Here is a 21,701-nt window from a genome sequence, read left to right on the forward strand (position 1 = left end):
TTCTATATTGCCCCAAAGCAAGTATGTTAAAGGCAACAATACCACATTTGATTCCTATCACTTGCATTCTAAAGCTAGTTATTTGCCATTAAGAAGAAATTAACTTGTAATTCCTATTTGTTTATTTTTAGCAAAACTGCATGAACATTTTTCACCAAAAAATCACCCAGGAGATGCAAAAATGAAAAACCTAAACACATCAAAAACACATTCTAAAATACTTAGTGAAGGCTCTTCATGGAGCACAAAAAGGCCAAGGGACAGCTCAGGGCTTTGGAAACTGTAAGGGAAAGGATTATAAATCTAAGCAAAGCAACAAGAAAATCAAACAGGTTTAATAAAAATTTAAATTTTAAAATTAGTGTGTTAGCATGCCCTCATTTGTGTTCTTAGTTACAGCTATCTCAAGAAGGACCTGATTTTCAAAGAATTGTAAGATCACAACTATTGTAAATCTGGTTCAGTCAGATATCTCAATCTGCCCACCACATTTCAAATTAGACTATGAAAAGTTCAAACAACTAATGGGAAAAAAAATATGGGTCAAAATACCCTGAAACAATGATAACTCAAAGAATGCATCTAACTCAATGCATACAATTGGTTCTACATGTTTCATTCCAGATCTATTTACTTCCAAAAACACCTCTCCAAACTTGTGCCATAAATACTGGAACACAAATGATCCCTATTATGTCATGTAATCACCACCACAACAGAATTAATGGCTCCCCAATAGTAAACCTAGAATGAGCCAAGGCAATCAGCTGCACAGGACGCTGGTTACACGTGAGATTACTGCTTTGAGGAAGCTTGTTTCTAGATGGAAAGCAAGTATTCCTCAGTATTTTGTACAGACACCAGATATTTGGTACTCTGCCTCCACAGAAAATTAGGATAAAGTGAACCTTGTGAGATCAGTTATTGCATAGTAAACACAGACTATTTTTTTCTACAGAGCAAACTATGGGCTTCTCCCATGTCTGCTGACTGAGGGACAAGAAGTATGGTATTAAGGGCAAATTTTTCCCCGTGCCTACTCTATGCTCTTTTTCCCCTACTCCCCTTCCAGTTTGAAACAGTTTTCTTACTTCTGCTATGAAAGATGATGCTTTGTGTTCTCACCAGAGTGACAGTAAAATTCACAGATTTATAGAGAGATACCCTTTTTTTTTCTATTTTTTATGTTGACATTTGTATATATACCCATTGTAATGACTGCTCAGCAAAAAGACAATACGAAACAATCAGTTTTGATAGGAATAGATTCTTCCCTATATACCTTTTTTTTTTCTCTAGTGTTTCATTCTTTCTCATATACTGCTGTCTACAAGCCAGGAATCCCAGCCAACATATATCCAGAGACTATATATGTTAGACTAGACTGCTGTTTTCTTCTGAGTCATTCTACATGGAATACACAGTGCACTGAAGTAGATTCAACATATGCAACACTAGCTACAACTCATTTTAATTAAGAGCCTAAACAGTAAAGTTTCTCCTCTGGATTCAGCTATTTCTGTTCTACAACTAAGGGGAAATTCAATCTACAGTAAAAAATGAAACAAACCAAAACAAAAACCCCAAACCAACCAACCAACCAAAAAATCCCCAAAACAAAAAAAGAACCCCCAAACAAACAAACAAATGAACTAACCAAACAAACAAAAAAAGGAGATATGTAGTGACTAGAAAGACCCCAAGTCATGTAGCTAGATTATAAAAGAAACAAACCAACCAATCAAGCAAACAGCACATACGCAGAGAATCTCTTACCCTAAAGCAAAAGATCTGAGAGACTCCCTTCCATGCTTCACCCCTCATAGATGGAAGACTTTTATAATTATATTATAAATAACAGTTTTACTCATTTGAGAAATTCTCGTGGTATTTCAATACAACCCATGTAACAATCCAAATAATTTTTAAATACACAATACATTCTCTAAACATAAAGTTTAGGAAGCATTTGAAGAAGTGGGAACTAGGCAAAGACAGGTTCTCCCCCAAATTTCCAAATATCCCACTCATTATAAATCATTTCACATGTAAGATTGAGGAGAGATCATTGTAAATTAACAGCTGTTTGATTAGTTTAGTACCTAATCATACTTCCACAACTAGAAGGGATGAAAACAGAAGTGATGGCTGCTGGAATGTACCCACAAGTTATCTAGCATTCAGATTTGAAGATCTGATCAGACACTTCTGGAAACGTGACAGATGTCATGGGATTATTTGGTCCTGTTACCCCCACTTCAGTTTATCCATTATTTATATAATGAAGTTTATCCAGAAAGCATTGCAGTGTAATCCTTGTGACACTTTACAAGTACACCTATCCTTCTCTGTACTTGCAGAAATGAAAGAAAAATTGATTAAACTTCTGATGGTAACAGCTCTTTAATCTCTCAGGAGCTGTCATACTCAGTGATGCTAAGTCTGGAGAATCAACTGAGTGCCTTCAAACAAGCATTGCACCCTGTGAGCTCCACAACATCCAAAGGAAAAGGGGTTTTCATAATTTTTTTAAAGTGGGTAACTTTAGCACCCACAAGCTAAAAAGCTTGATTTGCCTTTCATAATTGCCAATCAGGATATAAATATTCCAACAAAAGCAGGTATTTTTAAATTTAGCATTGGGGGAGCTGAGTGAGGAAGACTTATCCCCACCCTTGAAAAACACCAGATAGAAAGGAAACTCACTAAACTATTAATGTAACTCACTAGAATTTAGACATTTTCATCATTCATAAAGTACTCAACCTCATACTGTTATAGGCTTCTAAGGACAACCAAGAGAGTGAGTTGTAAGAGAGAGAAGTAGATGGCTTCAATCCCTAGAAAGCACTTCACTGGAGTAGCCTCACCCTTTGGGCAAGGTGATACTGAAAAACAGGGGATGAAGGGAGGATTTGTTTTCACACAGCCTATATCTTAAGGAGGCTTCCTATACTGCCACAGGAAGGGTTTGTCTCCTGTCTGCCAATCTCTCCCAGTGGATCAGTAGAAGCTGGGCCCATGGCAGTGCTCACTAGAAGGCAGCCCTGGTTCCACAACCCTGTGGTGCAATGATGCTTTCTGCACTCTGCAGATGAGCTTCACCAAGCCTGAACATGAGGCAGCTCCTAACAATCTCATCATTACTTTCCTACTCATTCACAGAAGTGTGGTTTCTTTCCAAGCTGTAGTTTATGACTAAAGTTCAGCTTCAATTCTGTTTTCCAAACAAATACACTCAGGCCTCCATAGAAATAGAAGATGGAAAGTTTAAAACTCAACTTTATAATAAGTTATGGAAGTTACTATTGAAGCAGATCTTTGTGACAGGAAAAATGAATATTTAAAAAGCTTACTTTTTGACCCAGACATCTGCCTCATTCCCCCTTCATACCCTACCTCTTCCTTCTGCTCACTGTTTTTACAGAGGCTTTAAGGAATGTAACTGAAGTGACTTAAACTATTGCTCAACCCTTCTCAATGAATATAGTTAACAGCAACAAATCGTAAATTGTTAGTATCTGAAAGGAAAAAAGGTGCTTCCCAAGGAATAGATTTCCTTTATGTTGGAGTTACAGCTGCAGTGTTCTGTCTATAGGAGAACCACTTCAATGCACGGTAATCTCCTCAATGCTGTAGAGCCATTAGCTATGCCCGAGTACATCAATAACTGCTATTCTAATTGATGAAAAGCTAAATTTCCATGTAACCCAAAATCAGAACCTTTACTCTTTCTGCAGAAGAAAAACAAATCATTAATTTTCTGATCATTAGAGAAGTCAACCTATTTCTCAGGAAGTGACCCTGAAGGACAAAGAGCAGATAAAGCTGCAGGTATTACGACTTTTTAATCAAATGCCAGTTTAGAGAGTTTCACCTGAGCATGAATTTTGAACCATTTCACTGAAATGCACAACTCATTTACCAAAAAAATCTCAGATTTATAACTGTGGTTTCAACAAGACCTATATCAAAGAGAAGGAAGGAAGGAAAGGAAGGAAAGGAAGGCTGATTTTCACTATGACTCCAGCTTTGCAATTTAAGATGGCTTTTGGGGATATTTAATATACACAGAAAGTGATTTTCCCTTTACAACTCTCAATAGTTTTCTCCCTTCTGTATTTCTGCTCTTGGTGAGCTTGGAGTGATACTTAGACAATTCAGATCAAATGTTAACCAAAGAGCTAACAATTTGCAAAAAGAGGGCTTGATTTCATTACCAGAAAAAAAAATCTGTCAGGGACATGCACCTCAGTCAGACGAGAAATGGAAAAAACTAAATGGAAAAGAATTTGTGGGCCCCAGTTACATGGGCTGCTCTGTCCCCAGAAAAAGTGAGCTGCAGTGCAGTTCAGAGGTGTCACACTCTTATTGCCTTAGTCTATCTTAAAAGTACACCTTTCAAGCCATCCCTTAAAGGTTATTTTTGCATTTTAATGTCTCTTGCATGTAATTTCATGCTACCCAAATCACAGCTTACATGGTTTTTAGTTTATTTCTTATGTACTCCAAGTCTTCCAAGTCACTTCCAATGAATTTAAATGGCACGTATTTTCATGCACTTATAGTAATATTAAATCAGTCAACCTGCATGTGTGATATTCGGCTGTCTTGGCAGTACTGTACCTGTCACTAAACATCCAAGCTGAAGTGGTAAGAGGAGGAATATTACCATATTGCTACACCTCCTGACAACCTTCCATGACATCAAAGAATCATAGAATCTTTAAGGTTGGAAAAGACCACCAAAGTCATTGACTCCAACCTGTGACCAATCACCACTTTGTCAACTAAAGCACAGCACTGAGTGCCACATCCAATCATTTCTTGAACACCTCCAGGGATGGTGACTCCACCACCTCCCTGGGCAGCCTCCTGTCCAATGCTTGCCAACAATACGTTACTTCTGAGGAATTTGCATTCTTATGGGAATTTACTCATTAATCTGTTTCATCTATTGTGAACACAAACTCTGTGACCAACAGTGGAGTGCAATTTCCTACATACAGTTTTGTCTGAACATTAATTTGGTCAGTTTCCCAGCTAAGCAATGCTAGCGAGTTCATGTGTGTTGGGAGAAGAAAGCAACATCTCTGTGGATGGCAAAAGCTTCTTTTTCACGCAGCCTTTAATTGTGGGCCATTCAGTCTGCTGGGCAGGGAGCTCTTGCTAGGTAACCACTTTCATTTATCTTTTTTTATCCACCCTCATGAGAAGGCAAGGTGCATTATCAAAACAAATTATCCATCACAACTGAGATTGGACAAGGTATTAAGAAAAGAAATGTCACTCTGATCACCGGGCTTACACACTCCTAAATTGATTAAATATGTAATGAATATTTTCCTAGTGTGTGACGAATGAAAGACGATGACAGATTTAAAGAAGGTTGCATACTGCCATAGCAGCCAAGTAACATTTTGTTTTTAGACAATTCTAACTGTTTAACATTAAAAGAAATTATAGGCAGGCATACAAATAATAAAAATGCAACTCTGAGACACATTTAATAAGCTACACTCCTCAATATATTACTTGGGAAATGAATGGCACAGCAGATGAACAGTGTATTTTACTTAACAGCAATACAAAGCCTTTTTTTTAAAGAACGGCAACATACACTGGAACCCATTACCGATACCATCAGTTCCAAGTTACTGAATTATGACATCTTCAATGTGCTGTGTGGCATGAACACAAACATGTGGGAAGTCCAGAGTTTCAATTTCTTCCTCTGGAAGAAATTACAGGAGAAACTTTCTGATGACTGTGTAACTTCACCTGACCTGTTCATAAGTTTGCAAAGGGGTATACAGAGTGATATTTGGTGTTTAATTGTGCATTAATGAAATTAGGTCACACACCATTAATTTAATTAATGAATATTTCTTCAAATAAGCTTCCTGCCATCTTTCCAAATTTTAATTTAGAACATTATTCTGCATATTGGCAGAAGAAGTGAGCTTAGTTGTGTAATCATCCTTCACAGCTAATGATGTCACCAAAATATCACATCCTTGTGATCACATCTCCCTCTTTTAGGTAGACCATAAGTGACAAAAAACCCTGTCCAGTCATGTTCTTAACTTTCTTTTAAAGGCATTTTAGAACCTGCTGCTCCAGGGACTAATCTGAAAGAGCACAGAAACATCATCTGTTTTTTACTTCTCATGTGAAAGCCATATTCCCCCGGCTGCTACAAGAAACGAGGAGTGAGCCAGGACAATGCTGAAAGCAAGAAAGAGAAATAAAATACTGTGAGAGAAAGACTTCTCTCCTACAGTCTTGCCTTCCAATTTAATATGGGTATTTCACATACTGGGGAAAAAAAGAGTGACTTCACACTTTCCTGCATGCCACTCTCACAACAGCTGCCTACCTGGGGTCACATCCCCACCGCAGGCATCTCACAGACCATTGCTTCTCTACAGCAGGGCAGAAGGTGAAGGGGCAAAGAGCACCAAGGCAGAGGATCCATCTGGGCTGACACAAATACAGCCAGGAGCCTAACAACTTGACTTACTAGCAATTAAACTAATTAAGGCCGACTTTTCAATGCTTTGTGGCCTGTCTTCATGCCTCCCTGCCCTACTATACCTGTTTCTCCATAATTCTGACATCCCTGTCCCACACCTTCTGTCTTGACACCACCCTTTTCCTAATGCCTCCTCAAAACACATTCCCTTCTACCAAATGTGACAGGAACCAATCACTGGTTCTCAACATGCAGACATGGTAAGACTAACAGCATTATTAAATTAGGAAGAGAAAATAATTATACCAACCCCAACCTGACATATTCCTAAAAATATTTTTTTTTTTAGTCCCCTTTTTAAGTTCAGCGAAGCAAAAAAAAAAAAAAATTAGAAGCCCGCCTTACCAGTACGTTAATGTCACACAAAGGAAAACATCTGCATTGATGGCTTGGGCCAAAAACAATGGATTATAAAAGCCTGAGACATTTGGAAGCTCAAACTACTTCCTAAATATCCTCTCCAAGTTAAGCACCCTACGGGCTTCCTGTTCTCCAAACATACTGTGCTGTCTACACATTTATCAAGCTCTCATATCAGTGCTTTTTACTATGCAGTGTTCTGCAGTATGGCCTTCCTGAATTCAATGACAGTCTTTTCACATCCAAGCAATCTCTCTGATACCAGGCATGCAATGAATCAAGCTGAACCACAAACACTGACCTCTCACCTCTCCATTTGACTGTTTGTCCTTACACAGGGAGCACCCCTGAATTCTGACAAGCGGTGCAGAAATGGGAATTGCTACCATAACATCTAATGGAAATTTCAAGGGCATCAGATTCCAGCTTTGGCAGAGGAAATTCCAGTATAAATGCAGGGACACCAGAAGCAGATAGTTTCTGCTGGAAACATACATACACTCTTTAATTAATAACCTTATATTTAATACTAAAAAAAAAATAAAATAAAATGAAAAAAAAATCCATGTATCACACAGAAACATACAAAAATAGCCTGGGAAGAAATCAATATATATCTCACATATAGCAACATCATAACAACCCAAGAGGACAAACAGGAGAACTTAAGAGGACACAAAGGCAACAGAAGGAAGAAAGTACCACTGGGGCGGTATTTTGTAGGAAAAAGACCTTGTTGAATTTCCAATTTTTGAGGAAGAGAAAAAAGCATCTTGTGCTCTTCTAAGTAGAACATCTGCCTGCTTCAACACTTTCAAATACTACTATACATCTTGTACAGGCAATAATTTTAGAGATAATGTATCTTTTAATTAAAAGTGAAATTTTTTAAAAAATGGGCAACTGATACCTTGCTGCATCTGTGGAGTTCTTCCAAAATGTTATCTTTTTTTACATCAACATATTGATTAAAAAAATCTAATGTCTATATATGTTTATTTCTTCTTGTAAAGAATCTAGTCCCAACTGATTGACTATTTATTTCTCAAATACCACTGAATATTTTGAGTTCATGTCAGCTGTATCAGGTTTATAGGGTTTGGGACTTTGCTTTTCTCCTCCACATTTTTTTTTTCCACTAATTAAACTTCAAAGTAACTAAAACTGTTTTCTGTGCTGAAGTATTACAATGACAGTATCATTGACTACTCTTCATTTAGAGCTATGTCCATCATGAACAGCAATTGAAAGATCAGTCCTGCACAGAGTAGACCATCTCCTGAACCCTGAAATGCAGAGTAAGGAATTCCTTAGCAGTACCTGTTACTTCCGTGTAGGCAGAGGAGAACATCTGAAACTAACGCACAGCTACTGTTACTGCATTTGGGACTAAATACAATTTACGCTCAACATGCCTCCTCTTTGCTATCAGTTCTTTAGATAAGAGCTTATTTAGATAACTGCTGCTGACTTGGAATCAACAGGAAGCATTAAGGCTTTACATGAGCATATGTATATTTTATTTTTCCAAAGCAATTGTCATTAGTTGTGCGGTTACACTTCCCATACTGCAGCTTCTTTGAACAATACCTTCTCCACCCACTAAACACTTCTTCCCAGATGTCTTTTAGCATTTCAAACTGTCCAACAGCAGATTCCTTCAATAAAGATAATTTCTTTTGCTTTCTTTTCCCCTCCAAAAAAATAAATAGGTGTTTCACAAAATCAAATCACATTCTAGTGGAGAGGCTATGGAGAACAGGAGCAGGTTACCAGAGATCTCACAGCCACTGAGGAGAGTGAAAAAGCCTGGACAGTGACAGAAAGAGCTCTCAGCTTTAAACACCAAATGGAAAGGTTTAGAAGATTTTTTCCTCTGTTCAGGATGAGCTAGAGATAAGGAAACTCAGTAAGATTTATTCTCCAGCACAATTAGCAACTCTTCTAGGCTACACAGAATCTTCCAACAAGACAACAAAAAGCAGCCTCATCCTTCCCTTGCACATTGCTTTGGCTGCCTTTGTGTAGGAGAAGCAAGCACTGGATTAACATTAACATATGCCAGTTTCTGCATGTGGGAGAAATAATTTGTCCTTTCCATGAGATGTTGTCTCAACTCTGGACAGCAATGGGTGGGTGTGTGTCAGGGAATTCACAGTAAGCATTGCATCTGACCATAAAATGGTACATGCCTTGTTTCTGGTGTACGACGGTCTTTAGACAAAAATTAATTAAAATAAACTTATCCCTCACTATCAAACTGGTTTTTAAAGAACATGATCAGACCTGCATACTGCTAACTTGGTCAGAGACCAGTACTGCTCAAAGAACTGAACTATAAAAGGTTTTGCTGAAAATTCAGTCAGTCTCCAAGAAAAAAAAAAAATTGAAATAAAAAAGATTCATCCACAGACAAAAATTAATAATTAAGAAATCAGCAGAGATTAACATACACACACAGAAGATAGCTACCAAGTCAAAGAGAATGGTCTTATAAAAAGCAAAACAAAACAAAAAACCAAAAAAAAACCCCTCAGCCTCCTCTTTCCCCAAAAGCAGTTATTATTTTAGGATGCAAAAATTAATCCTTTTTTTTTTCTTTTTTTTTTTTTTTTTAATAAAGAAAAAACCTCAGGCACAAGGTAGAATTTCTGGTTGACAAGGCAAGCCTACATTTGCAATCAAGAGGTGAGCATGACTCCTCAGGCTCACAGTCCACTCATCTTCACGAGTTTCATAAAGTGTGAGCATCAGCTACCTATCAACAAAATTACTCTGAGTTGACACACCAGAATGTATTTCTTACTTCTGAAGTTCAGCCAAAAAAAACCTAGATTACCCCAAAGGTGACAAAACAGATAGGTTTTTCTGTTCTCCGAGGACAGAGATGAACTTCACTAACTGAGCCGCTGAGGACTTCTGCAGCACACAGAGATCTGCTTTTCACATTCTCCTACTCAGAGGAAAAATCACCACTCAAATAATTACCAGCAATATGAGTAAAAAAGACTTACTTTTGTGTAAGGTCAGATCCAATATGCTGCTATTCCTTAACTGAGCAATACAGTAAGTCCTCATACAGGTGACCAGTTCATGGGACATCATTTGAGTTTCAGAGAAACAAAGGACAATTCTGTTACTCCCAGCTCAGTCTGCCTTTCCTTTTTGTTTAACAGGCAAATTGCATTATTATTGTTAGTAGTATGTAATCACACATCTCACAAATGTTCTTACTAAGGTGAGATATGACATTAAAGTACAGGACAGTATCCAATTTGACATTAAATGGGACAGTTCACCTCACCTCAGCTAAAGACTATCTTCAAATAGTCAGTAGCCTTTAAAGAATACCTGATTGCTAACACATGCTGATTTTTATTTGGGGGATGGGTATCCACTGCTTACTGCTCTTGGAAAGCTCCCACTGAACTGCCACAGCTATATTAGAGGAGAATACTGGCACTCGACTTAAAATGGAGAGGTATCTTGTGATTAAATGCTGCATCCAAATCACATGTCAGCTTTTTCTTTTTTAAAACCATGATACAAACTGAAGCTGATATTTTCCTTGCAATGATAAACATCACAGAAGCATATTCATCCCCATTACTTAACAACAGAACCTATAAACTCCTGCTGATTTCTTTATCCGTTTCTAAAGCACAGTTTAAAATCCTACACTGCAGATAAGGGTACACTGCTCACAAGATTAAAGTCAAGGTCACATATTGCACATACGCTGCTGCCTGTGAAACAGCGATCTGTTTCACAGACTCCACATGTATTTTTAGAAAGGGCTGCTCTAGTCATCAGCTAACAGCCTTTGAATTACAGAAGTGAAGATAAACTTTGGCTTAAAAGGGAAAATATAAGGTTTCTGTGCCAAAACAGACAGACCCCTGCTGATTTAAGGAAGCAAAGTAGTTCTTTTTATCTCTTCACAAAACCTGAAAGGGAAATCCCCAACATGCTGAGTATGAACCTTACTTTCCTTCTGATGGAGCTAAGAGTGAAACTCCCCAAGACTTTGATACAACCACAGGTGGACCACCTTTGAAAAGTCCTGGCTTCGCAGTATGCCTGGTAGCTGGTGCTCCCTCCAGACATCTGTTGCACCTTCTGCTCAACAGGCACCTGTGCAACCACTCATACTAAAGCTACAACAGAAGAACCAGCACCATGTAAGCAGTGGTCTGTAACACAGAAAAGATTTCTGCCTTCCCCAGGATCCACCATTTGCACAAGATGTCCTTAGTGGATGCCACAAAATATAGTAATCAGGAAAAAGTGAATATATTGATATGCAATAATAATTATCACATGATGCTCATAAAAAAATTACACTTCCAAAATCAAACATTAGGCTTAAATCACGAGTATCTAGACAGGGACTCCAAAATTTCTGTTCACATAAAAAGTGAGCAGCAAAATCTGAATTTTTACCAGTTTTAATGATGGAAAGATCTTTAAGGCATGCCCCAAATAAACAGAGCACAGCCTGAGAGAGTTGGAGCTGTTCAGCTTGGGGAAGAGAAGACTCCAGGGAGACCTTGTAGCACCTTCCAGTACCTAAAGGGGGCTTACAGGAGAGCTGGAGATGGCATCTACTGATAGGACAAAGGCATGTACTCATACAACAAGGGGGAATGGCTTCCAACTGGAAGAGAGTAGGTTCAGATTAGATATTTGGGAGAAATTCTTTACTATAAGGCTAGTGAGGTACTGAAACAGCCTAGAGAGGTTGTGGACTCCCCATTCCTGGAGGTGTTCAGGGCCAGCCTGGGTGGGCCTTTGAGTGACCTGGTCGAGTGGAAGGTGTCCCTGTCCACAGCAGGGGGGTTGGAACTAGATGACCTTTAAGGTCCCTTCCAACCCAAACGATTCTATGATTCTGTGACTCCTGTTAACTCCCTAAAATAGCACTCCTTCTTTTTGCCCAGTGGAACTAGTTAAGATTGCTCTTTACTAGAAGGGATAAAACTGCAGCAGCTTTGTGCAGTAGGGAGACACATAGCAGAGATCAACCCCATGGACAGGTACAAGTTCCTTATGGTGAATCACTGTTTGTACAATCAGGACTTACCCAGAGAGCTGATCCAAGGCCACCAGAGATGTCAAACTTCTACGTCATCCTGCAACATGCATGCTCTGGCAGGCCACTGAAAATGCTTGATCAGCTAAATGCTAATTTTTTGTAAGTCACTTGGAGAAGGTTCCTTTATTTACTATTGCTGCCACCAACCTGTACCTTAGCCTGTACATTTTCTTTGCCTTCTTTCCGCAAGGCAACAAAATTGAGAGCTTTAAAAGACTTTTTATTACCTCAACATCAGTGTGTTGAGACCATCAGCATGTGGGGATACATGGCTAAATAAAAGGAGACCAAGAAATAAGTAAAAGCAATGTGCTTCTCATCCATACTGCTCCACTATCAGCCAGTTCCTGGAATCTGTCCTGGACTAGTCCAATTAGTCAGCTGAAGAGAGACGTGTTAGGCAGGGGACACTTGGCCTAGGAATCTGTCAGGCACCTTTCTTTTGGCACTGCTGATATCACTTGAAGGCACAAGTTCTTGAGCACAGAAGATGTCACTGTTTTTCAGACAAGGAGTTCCAGACAGGACACCATGTGCATGTACAGCAATCACTTAAGGGATACTGAGTTTCCTCACAGAAGTGACAAACTTTCAAGGCGAATGCATGACAATTCCTGAATTGGATAACATGTTAAAGTTCCAAAGGGGAAATGAAAGGGCAGAAGGAATTTGCAACCTAGGTCACCTTACCATAGACGATTATGTGATTTCAATTAGCTAACATTATTGAAGATTCTATTTTAAAGCCTGTATTTGTTCATCTTTTTTTCTGGAAATATTCTAAATTATCTGCATCTTGCTTTAGCAGGCAGCACAGCTCAGAAGGCTACATTAGGAAAAACATTTTCAAATGGAGGAAAACTCCTAATGCTCTGTCTTTGCAGTAACCTCCCTTTGGGAACCAGACTAATCCACCAAACATCATTCATTAGCAGATACACTTTATTTCAAAACTGGTGAACCTCTGAGAAATGAGCCTAATTCTCGGGAGTTTTGAAAACTCATCTGCTTAAGGGCCTAAACAATGTTTCAGTTACAAACCAGCCACTTTTCCAAAATTTAAGCCTGAATTTCGGACAAGCAACTTCTTGTGTTCAAGCTTTTACTGATGCAAATACTGTATCTAGTATCAGACTGTGACATTGACTTACTGAATCTCAAAGTTCTTCAAAGTGTTGCCTAAGTTTTTTTCATATTCATTTAGAGGCAAAGTATAACTTCATTCTAACTAAACACCTGTGTGTGAGAAAGCCTGCTCTTGTATTCAATCACGAAAATTCAGAGAAATTACAAAACAGAAAAGAGCAATAACATGAAACTCTCAAGAGTGGCCTAAGTAACAGTTTCAGGGCATCCAAATTGATGTCATTTACTCCACTCTCTACCTGGGTCTTTTTGCCCTAAGAATTTTGAAGTGCCAATATCACAGGCATTGATACTTCTTTAAACAAAACAAGTTGCTGTCATATAACCATCACGATTAGATTTGAAGTAGCATGCACAAGGATGGTTAATGCAGGGGGATGGGAAAACCTACATAACCTGCAAAAGTATTTCACAAACACTTGTCTAACTACAAACTTTCACAAGAATAGGCTGGTTTACTATTGTAATGTCTCTCCTTTCTCTCCCATCCCCCTTCTTAAAATCCATATCGAAATCCTGTTACTGAATCCACAGCACCCTTGAGGTATTTGTGTCGGAGGGAGAAGGAGAGCTGCCTCTCGTCTCCCCACCGAGCCGCAGAAAAAACTGCAGTCCCCTGAGCCCAGCGCCTTCTTCCGGCGTTCCCGTCCCCGCCCCTGCCGCCGCTCCCTCCTACGGGAGACTTCCCGCCCGGGGCCGAATCGAGCTGGGAATGGTCCGGGCCGCCCCCGCCCCCGGCCCGCCCCCCGCAGCCTCGCCCGGCCCTCAGGGTGCCCGCGGTACCTCGGAGCCGGGGGAACTCGCGGTCCCGCAGCGCGCTGAGCCCGTCCCCGTGTCCGTAGCCGTACTCGCAGCCGGCGGGGCGGGCGGCGCGGAAGGCGCGGAAGGAGAGCGGCTCCCCGGCCATGCCGGCTGGAAGGGCCCGGCGCGGAGAGCGGCGCGGCTCCCGCGGCAGCGGAGCCTCCCCGGCCGCCGCGCTCTGGGCCCGCTCAGCTCGGCCCGGCCCGGCCCGGCCGCGCTGCTCCGCCCGCCTCCCGCCCCGCCTGCCCGACCTGCGCCGGGGGCGGCGGCGGCCCCGGGGCCGGTCCGGCCGCGGCTGAGCCGGGCAGTGGGGCCGGCACGGGGAGGCGTTTCCCGTAAGGAAGAAGTTACCCGAAGCACCAGGAGATCGGTTTGGAGATAGCAGTAACAAGTGTGTCTCTGCTCACATACCCTCCTATTGGGACATGCTGTTTATAATACTTCATGGAAATCTCTCTCCCCTAAAATTTTCCAATTCAAGCCCAGATTTTCTTCAATCCCTGTGCCATTGCTGCTAATAGCGGAGGTCACTGTCCCACACCTTGCACTTGGTGTACGATACTCCTGCAGCACGCCGAGCCAGCTCTCAGGGCCATAGATGCTGTGTGTGCAGTGCTGAGTACCACGGCCCACAGCCACAGGAGTGGTACGGGCTGGTCATCAGGGGCAGAGAGAACAGGCATGTTCTCCCGTGTAAAAGCCATTCCTGTAAAAGCCTTTGCTTTGTCAGATGAACTATAATCATACAAATAAACCAAAAAAGTCATAGTTAAAGGAATGTGTTTGTTGTGGGGTTTTTGTTTCCTTTTGTTGTTTTGTTGATTTTTTTTTTTTTTTTGGGGGGGGGGTGTTGTGTTATTTTCATATTAATTTTTTTTCTGACATTCTCCTTGCAATGAATTTTTCTACTTACAGCTATGCAATCTGCAGAGCATTAAATGACCTCCAATATTAGTCCAATACTAAAATAAAACTGCACATGTTAGGATGGACTTATATCCGAAAACTGGTAAGGCAGACTCTCATTAGATTGTTTGAAATGCTACTAGTGGGATGTCAGTGAAATGGGAAACTACACAGAATGAACTTCAGCCCAAACTGAACTGTAAAGATTTTCACTTACAAAATGGTACTGAAATAAAGCCATGTAGAAAATCATAACATAAGCCCGATGTGAAGTATAGCATGCTAATGTGCTCCCTGCTTTATATATTAGGAAATTTTGCCTAATTTAAACACATAGCCCTGGATTCAGGGCATATATTTCTGTAACACTATAAAAGTGTATCTGTCCCTGTCTCTGTATTAATGATTGGGACAGGTATATAGGACATGACATCCCCAGGTGAAATAGTACCTCTTTTGGCCAGCCAATGATTTTACCAAAACCAATTGCCAAATGAGTCATACCTTAAACATTTCCTTCCAGATGAACAAAACACTGCTGACAAAAAAAAAGTACAGTTGCTATCAAGTGGAGGAATGTTCTTGGTTGATCTCTTGAAGTCACTTAAAAAAAAAAAAAAAAAAACAAAAAACCACAGCCAAACAAGAACCCTGCACCAAATACCTTTTTTTAAATTATTTTAACAGCTTATGCATTGTGATTTAGGAGATCCTATGCCCTCACTATGAGTTCTTTTTTACTGCAGGTATATGTAGAAAATATCTGCTATGGATTTTCCTTCATATTTCTAGCTTCCTGTTACTAATTTACAGAGCAATTTATTTATATTGATCACTATACATAGTTCCCTAACCATTTTATATATTGTTTATGTCAAGTAGTTTTTTTCAATTTCTTATTGAAACAAGACTAGTTTTCCCCATGAAAACAGATGACAGAATGCAGCTTTCTTATCTTACAATAAATGCATCTTGAAGACCTAATTTCCTTTCACATCTTTGTATAAAATATGGTCCCTCATAATTGATTTCTGTCTCTTTTTTTCCTCCTGATTTTTGAAGATTAGCCCTTTGGAAGCAACATATACATGGAGACAGTACTAACTGGGAATGTGGTCTGTTTGCACATTGTATGTAGCCTGGTGATGATCACTGATTACTGGGGATCTACTGGTTTACAATAAAAAGCTTAGTTAATCCATCATAAAGGCTCACCAGAATCTTTAGATAATAAGAGGTGTTAAGGTCACTCAGTGTCAGTATAGAAGTTTTTGTGTTTGAAAATCAGTATAACTTCTAAAAAACTATCTAGGCTTTACTCTTAACTCTGTTTCTGAGGTAAAAGCTGGAGATTTCATGGAGTTCTGACATGAAGCGACAACTTCCAGTTCTGAACCCTGTCATGCTCAGCTTCCTTAACCATAACAGGACTATCCCAAGGCTCATCTTACAGTTTCCTGCTTTGACAAAGCTTTACTGACAAGGCTGGTATAAAATACACAGACTAATGCTGTAGAAAGCCATGAGGTAGGGCTTTGTCTCTGCTACTACTTCCTTGAGCTACTACTTCCTTGTAGTAGTCTTAGATATAAATTGTTGAAAACTAAGAGTCAGAGCTGATGGGCATGATTGGATATTTTATTAAAGGGTTAAGCAGTTTGGAACCATGTAACAGGAAGCATACAGAATACTAAGAACCACCATGATGCAGTACATGTGAAAACTGCAAAATAGGTCTTGGAAGGGAGAGGTATTGCTCTCAGGCAGAACTTTTGCCAGCAGAAAGCCAGGTTCTCTTTGATCCTCCACTGATACTGAAAGCACCAGTGGAAATGAATGCTACAGCCATTCAATGAGGTGCATTGAGGTCAGCACAGGCATAGCCTTGCCTTTGTGCTTATTTATTTGGAAAGGCATTATTAACTCATTGCAGCCCAGATTACACTTGTTACATGTTCAGAACTGACATAACCCTTCTTATTTATTCATTATTTACAAAATTTATTTCACCCTGCTATATTCTTTTGCATCTTGTGTCATGGAACAATAAAAAAAACCCTGTTTTGCTCATTGTAGAGACATCCCAATGTGTGCATATAGTGCTACAGTCTCTGATGAACTGGTTGGTCTGATAAGATGTGCAGTATCAGAACTCTGATGCAGTTGCTTACTAACTGTAAACAGTTTGACTTTTGACTTTATTGGCTATAAGGAAAACTTTATCTAAGTCACAACATGCTTACAATTAGTTACAAAAGGTCCACTTACTGTATAGCTCTTTGAGACCACCAGTTATAAAAAAGCTGCTAAAGCACATACATCAAAAGTCAAGATTATAACTTTTAGTTTATTCCTGTGTGAAAACACCCTCCCAAAACCAACAAAACCACAAAAAACAAACTACACTCAAGAAAAAGAAAAGATTTTTTTCACTGACACCTGGTATTCTGTTTTGCACATAGATGGTTGTCTTTAGTAAAGAAATGGCCATATTTATCCTCAGAATTAGAGATGATCATTGTGAACTGTTTAGGATTTTGATCTGTGGCAATCTTTCACTCGGGGAAAAAAAAGTGAAAATGAGTACCTTACACACGCAAGCCCCCAGCAATTGTAGTCCAGTTGTAGTGAAGCAAGCATGGAAATGCAGTTTTGGTGGCTTAAGTGGAAGGAGTCTGTTGATTCGAATCAGTTCAAATCAGTTTCCCGCCCTTTTTGCCCTCCCATTCCACTAATGCTCACCATTTCTTTCTAGCTTCAGCCTGCATGTGCTTTCCACTTCTTCCTCCAGTCTATTTGCAGCCCACCTTCTCTTTTAGTTGTCTTTAAGTTTGGCTAATCCTTGCCCACCAGTGGTGAATCCTGAGACAGATCCCCATTCCTGAAAAAAGTAGCCACTATCAAGAGATGGGAAAGAAACTCGTGGTTGCACAGGTGGCACATTCTGCCCAATTTCCACACTTCTCTTCAGGCCTGTCTTTTTAAGCTTTAAACTCTGGAATGCTTTTTTTCTACTATTACTGACTGCGTCTGTTCAGTGTTTGTTGCAATCAGCCCCTGTTCTGAGGCAAACCCCAGTCCCCAGCATAGGTAGCAGGTGGTGAAAATCGAACGGGTTTAGGCCATAAACTCCGACACTCGATGAAAGTATTTAATTCCTGCAAGTGTTATTATTAAACTTTATGTTCAAAGGTTTTAACAGTTACTAAAATACGATTTTTTGCAACACCATGACAAAGCTTTGCGCTTCTAATGAGAATCCAAAAGTTCAAAGGAAGACTTGATCACATAAGCCTCTGCTTTTGAAAGGCTGATTGTGTTGCAAATATGACATGCATGGCTTTGACAAACAGTAGCTAGGCCATCTTTCTTTAGTCTTTCCGACTAAAACAGATTTCAGTGGAAAGACATTTGCATGCGTCCCTTGTCATCCTAAGAGTCAGGCAGGGGGCACTAGATAGAGATGTGAGAAAAACAGAAGGACTGGAGGAAACACAAACCCAATACTTGTTTTAACAAGAGGGGCCAAACCCAGTGATTTTGATGAACCTCATACCCCATATGGAGATCAGAACTGAATATGGTTTGGGATTCAGGTTTTACCACTTGTCCTCACCCATAACACCTGTCCAGACAGGGCACTTTTATCATGAGTTGCCTGTTACAAACCAGTACCGTCCACAGAAATCAACACGAGTGATAATGCAGGGTTGGGTTTGAAATTATAGTCTTCATGTCATAACACATCCACTATGACTAGAATTGCAAATGCTTGCAGCATACAAATACTTTTTGCTTTTAATGTAATGTATCCAGAAAATATAAACACTTTCTATCTCTGACAGGGCTACAAGCTTCGTGAAGATATTTTACACTGAATTATTAATGTGGATTGGAGAGTCGTAATCTTGCTGGTTGAGGCTTAGTGATGCTGACTTTAAATGGCAAAACGGCTTTTTACAGTTACAAAGTCCAAAACATTTCATATATACACATGCAGAAGTGCAAAGATTTCCCTGCTCCATAGTAGATGCAACACATCCACGTATGTGTTGTTTATAACCATGAAGCTTATAATTTATACCTGTTATCACAAGCTACCAAAAGTCATTCCCAGCAGGTTAGCTTTAACACACTGGCAACTTTGTAAAAAATTTAATTCTCTCTCTCTTTGAAGTAACTTTGCAAACTTAAAAATGTACCTAAATATGCAATAATGTTTCTCATCCAACTTCCCATTCTTAAACTTTCCATTATCATTTGATTGTTCAGCTTGAAACATTTGGAATTTTTTGTGCCGACTAAAAACCAATATGAAACAAATATGTGATGAGCTACTGTTACAAGCTGAGCTTCATTACTTTCAATATATTGCTTTATTTTTAGGGCAATCTCTATGTCTTTTAGGTATTATATTTGACATCTCTCTTCAAATACAAATTAAAATATATTTGACACTGTTGACCAACTGTCAGAGTTTAATGCAAACCAGAAACTAAACTTCGAACAGCCACTTGCTCCCTCCCTGCAGTGGGATGTGGGAGAGAATCAGAAGAGGAAAATCAAGAAAACTTGTGGGTTTGAGATAAAGACAGTTTAACAGGTAAAGCAAAAGCCATGCACACAAGCACATCAAAACAAGGAGTGCATACTACTTCCCGTGAGCAGGCAAGTGTTCAGTCATCTCCAGGAAAGCAGGGCTTTCATGTGTCATGATGACTTGGGAAAACAAACTCCATTATGCCGAACATCCCCCACTTCCTCTGTGTTCCCCCTCCCTTATCTGCTGAACATGACATCATCACAAGTCTGTGGGGCCAGATGGGATGCATTCAAAGGAGCTGCAGGAGAGCTCACCAAGCCATTCTCCATCATTTACAGGATCACACAATAGTCTGAGTTGGAAGGCATGCAGAAGGATCATCAACTCTTTAAGTGAATGGCCCATGTGGGGATTGAACCCATGACCTTGGCATTATTTACTAGCAGCTTTGGCTAACTGGGAAGGTCCCAGGTGACAGGAAGTTAGTAAATGCAACACTCATCTACAAGAAGGGTTGGAAGGAGGATCCAGGGAATTACAGGCCTGTCAGCCTGACCTTGGTGCCAGGGAAGGTCCTGGAGCAGATCATCCTGAATGCCATCACATGGCACACACAGGACAATCAGGGGATCTGGCCCAGCCAGGGTGGGTTTGTAAAAGGCAGGTTGACTTGACCAACCGGATCTCCATCTATGGTGGAGTGACCTGACTAGAAGGTGAGGGAAAGGCTGAAGATGTTTTCTACCTAGACTTTACTAAAGACTGTGATGTAATTTCTGACAGCATTCTCATGGAGAAACTGGCTACTTGTGGCTTAGACAGGTGCACTCCTCACTTGGTAAAAAAATTGTCTGGATGGCTGGAGCTAGAGAGTGGTAGTGATTGGAGTTACATCCAGTGGTGCCGGTCACCAGTGGTGTTCCCCAGCACTCAGTGCTTGGGCCAGTTCTGTTAATGTCTTTATCCATGATCTGTGCAAGGGTATCATCAGTTTGTAGATGACATCAGGCTGGGCAGGAGTATTGATCTGCTGGAGGGTAGGAAGGGTCTACAGAGGAATTTGGATAGGCTAGAAAATGGGCCAAGGTCAACAAGATGAAGTGCCAGATCCTTCAGTTGGGTCACAATAACCCCATGCAGTGCCATAGGCTGGGGACAAAGTGGCTGGAAGACAGCCCAGTGGAGAATGACCTGGGGGTGCTGGTTGACAGCGGCTGAACATGAGGTAACAGTGTGCCCAGGTGGCCAAGAAGGCCAATGGCATCCTGGCCTGCATCAGAAATAGTGCGGCCAGCAGGACCAGGTAAGTGACCATCCTGCTGTACTCAGCCCTCATGAAGCCACATCTCAAATCCTGTGTTCAATTTTGGGCTCCTCACTACGAGAAGGACATTGAGGTCCTGGAGCATGTCCATAGAAGGGCAATGAAACTGGTTTAAGGGGATGAAGCACAAGTTTTATGAGGAGCAGCTGAGGGGCCTAGGGTTGTTTAGCCTGGAAAAAAGAAGGCTCAGGAAGGACATTATTGCTCTACACAGCTGACTGAAAGGAGGGTGTGGACAGGTGGAGGTCAGTCTCTTGTCCCAGGTAACAAGTGACAGGACAAGAGGAAATGGCCTCAAGTTGCACCAGGGAAGGTTTAGACTGGATATTAGGAAAAATTTCTTCAATAAAAGGTTTTCCAGTACTGGAACAGGCTGCCCAGGAAAGTGATAGAATCACCATCCCTGGAGGTATTACAAAGTGTAGATGTGGCACTGAGGGACATGGTTCAATGGTGGATTTGGCAGAGCTGGGTTTACAGTTTGGTTAATGATCTTGAAGGTCTTTTCCAAACTAAATGATAAGATACAGTGTAAGTGCTGCTCAGCAGTAACAAAAACACCTCTGGTATCAACATTGTTTCCAGGACAAATCCAAAATACGATTCCATACTAGCTACTATGAAGAAAATTATTTTAATCCCAGCCAAAACCAATTTTGACACTTCTGGTAGCACACTGAGGTATCACACTATTGTGAATAGTGGTTTTCACAACAAATTTTTGCTATACAAAATATTCCACATAAAAAGCCACATTTACAAACAGCAGAGCTTTCATTTCAAAGATACCTTTTCTCTTGATTTCTGAAGCACAAATGGATGGTGGGGAAAATGAAGATCACTCTTGTTAACTTAAAATAATGGTATTCTTAATGAATTTTGACAGTTTTTTGTGTTGCAGATGGTTTTCAAGCTATAGCAGACAGTTCACTAAGTAAAAATATTTACTCTTTCTACACAGAGAATCTGACGTAAGATCTAATGGTTTGGG

General features: G+C 40.3%; 1 protein-coding gene across 2 annotated transcripts in view; it reads right to left on the reverse strand.

Annotated features, from left to right (window-relative positions):
- MOCOS (molybdenum cofactor sulfurase) overlaps positions 1-14,125 on the reverse strand; it is a 216,573-nt gene extending 202,448 nt beyond the window's left edge. The window contains exon 1 of one of the 2 annotated variants that reach the window (XM_082290039.1): positions 13,920-14,125. In XM_082290039.1, coding sequence (XP_082146165.1) covers positions 13,920-14,043 — 124 coding nt within the window. In that variant the 5' untranslated portion in view covers positions 14,044-14,125. The remainder of the gene's footprint in view (positions 1-13,919) is intronic. The other variant, XM_082290040.1, reaches the window with a different exon arrangement.
- Positions 14,126-21,701: the final 7,576 nt, after the last annotated feature.

The sequence above is a fragment of the Coloeus monedula genome (genome assembly GCF_965178545.1).
Source record: "Coloeus monedula genome assembly, chromosome: 1".
Classification (NCBI taxonomy): domain Eukaryota; kingdom Metazoa; phylum Chordata; class Aves; order Passeriformes; family Corvidae; genus Coloeus; species Coloeus monedula.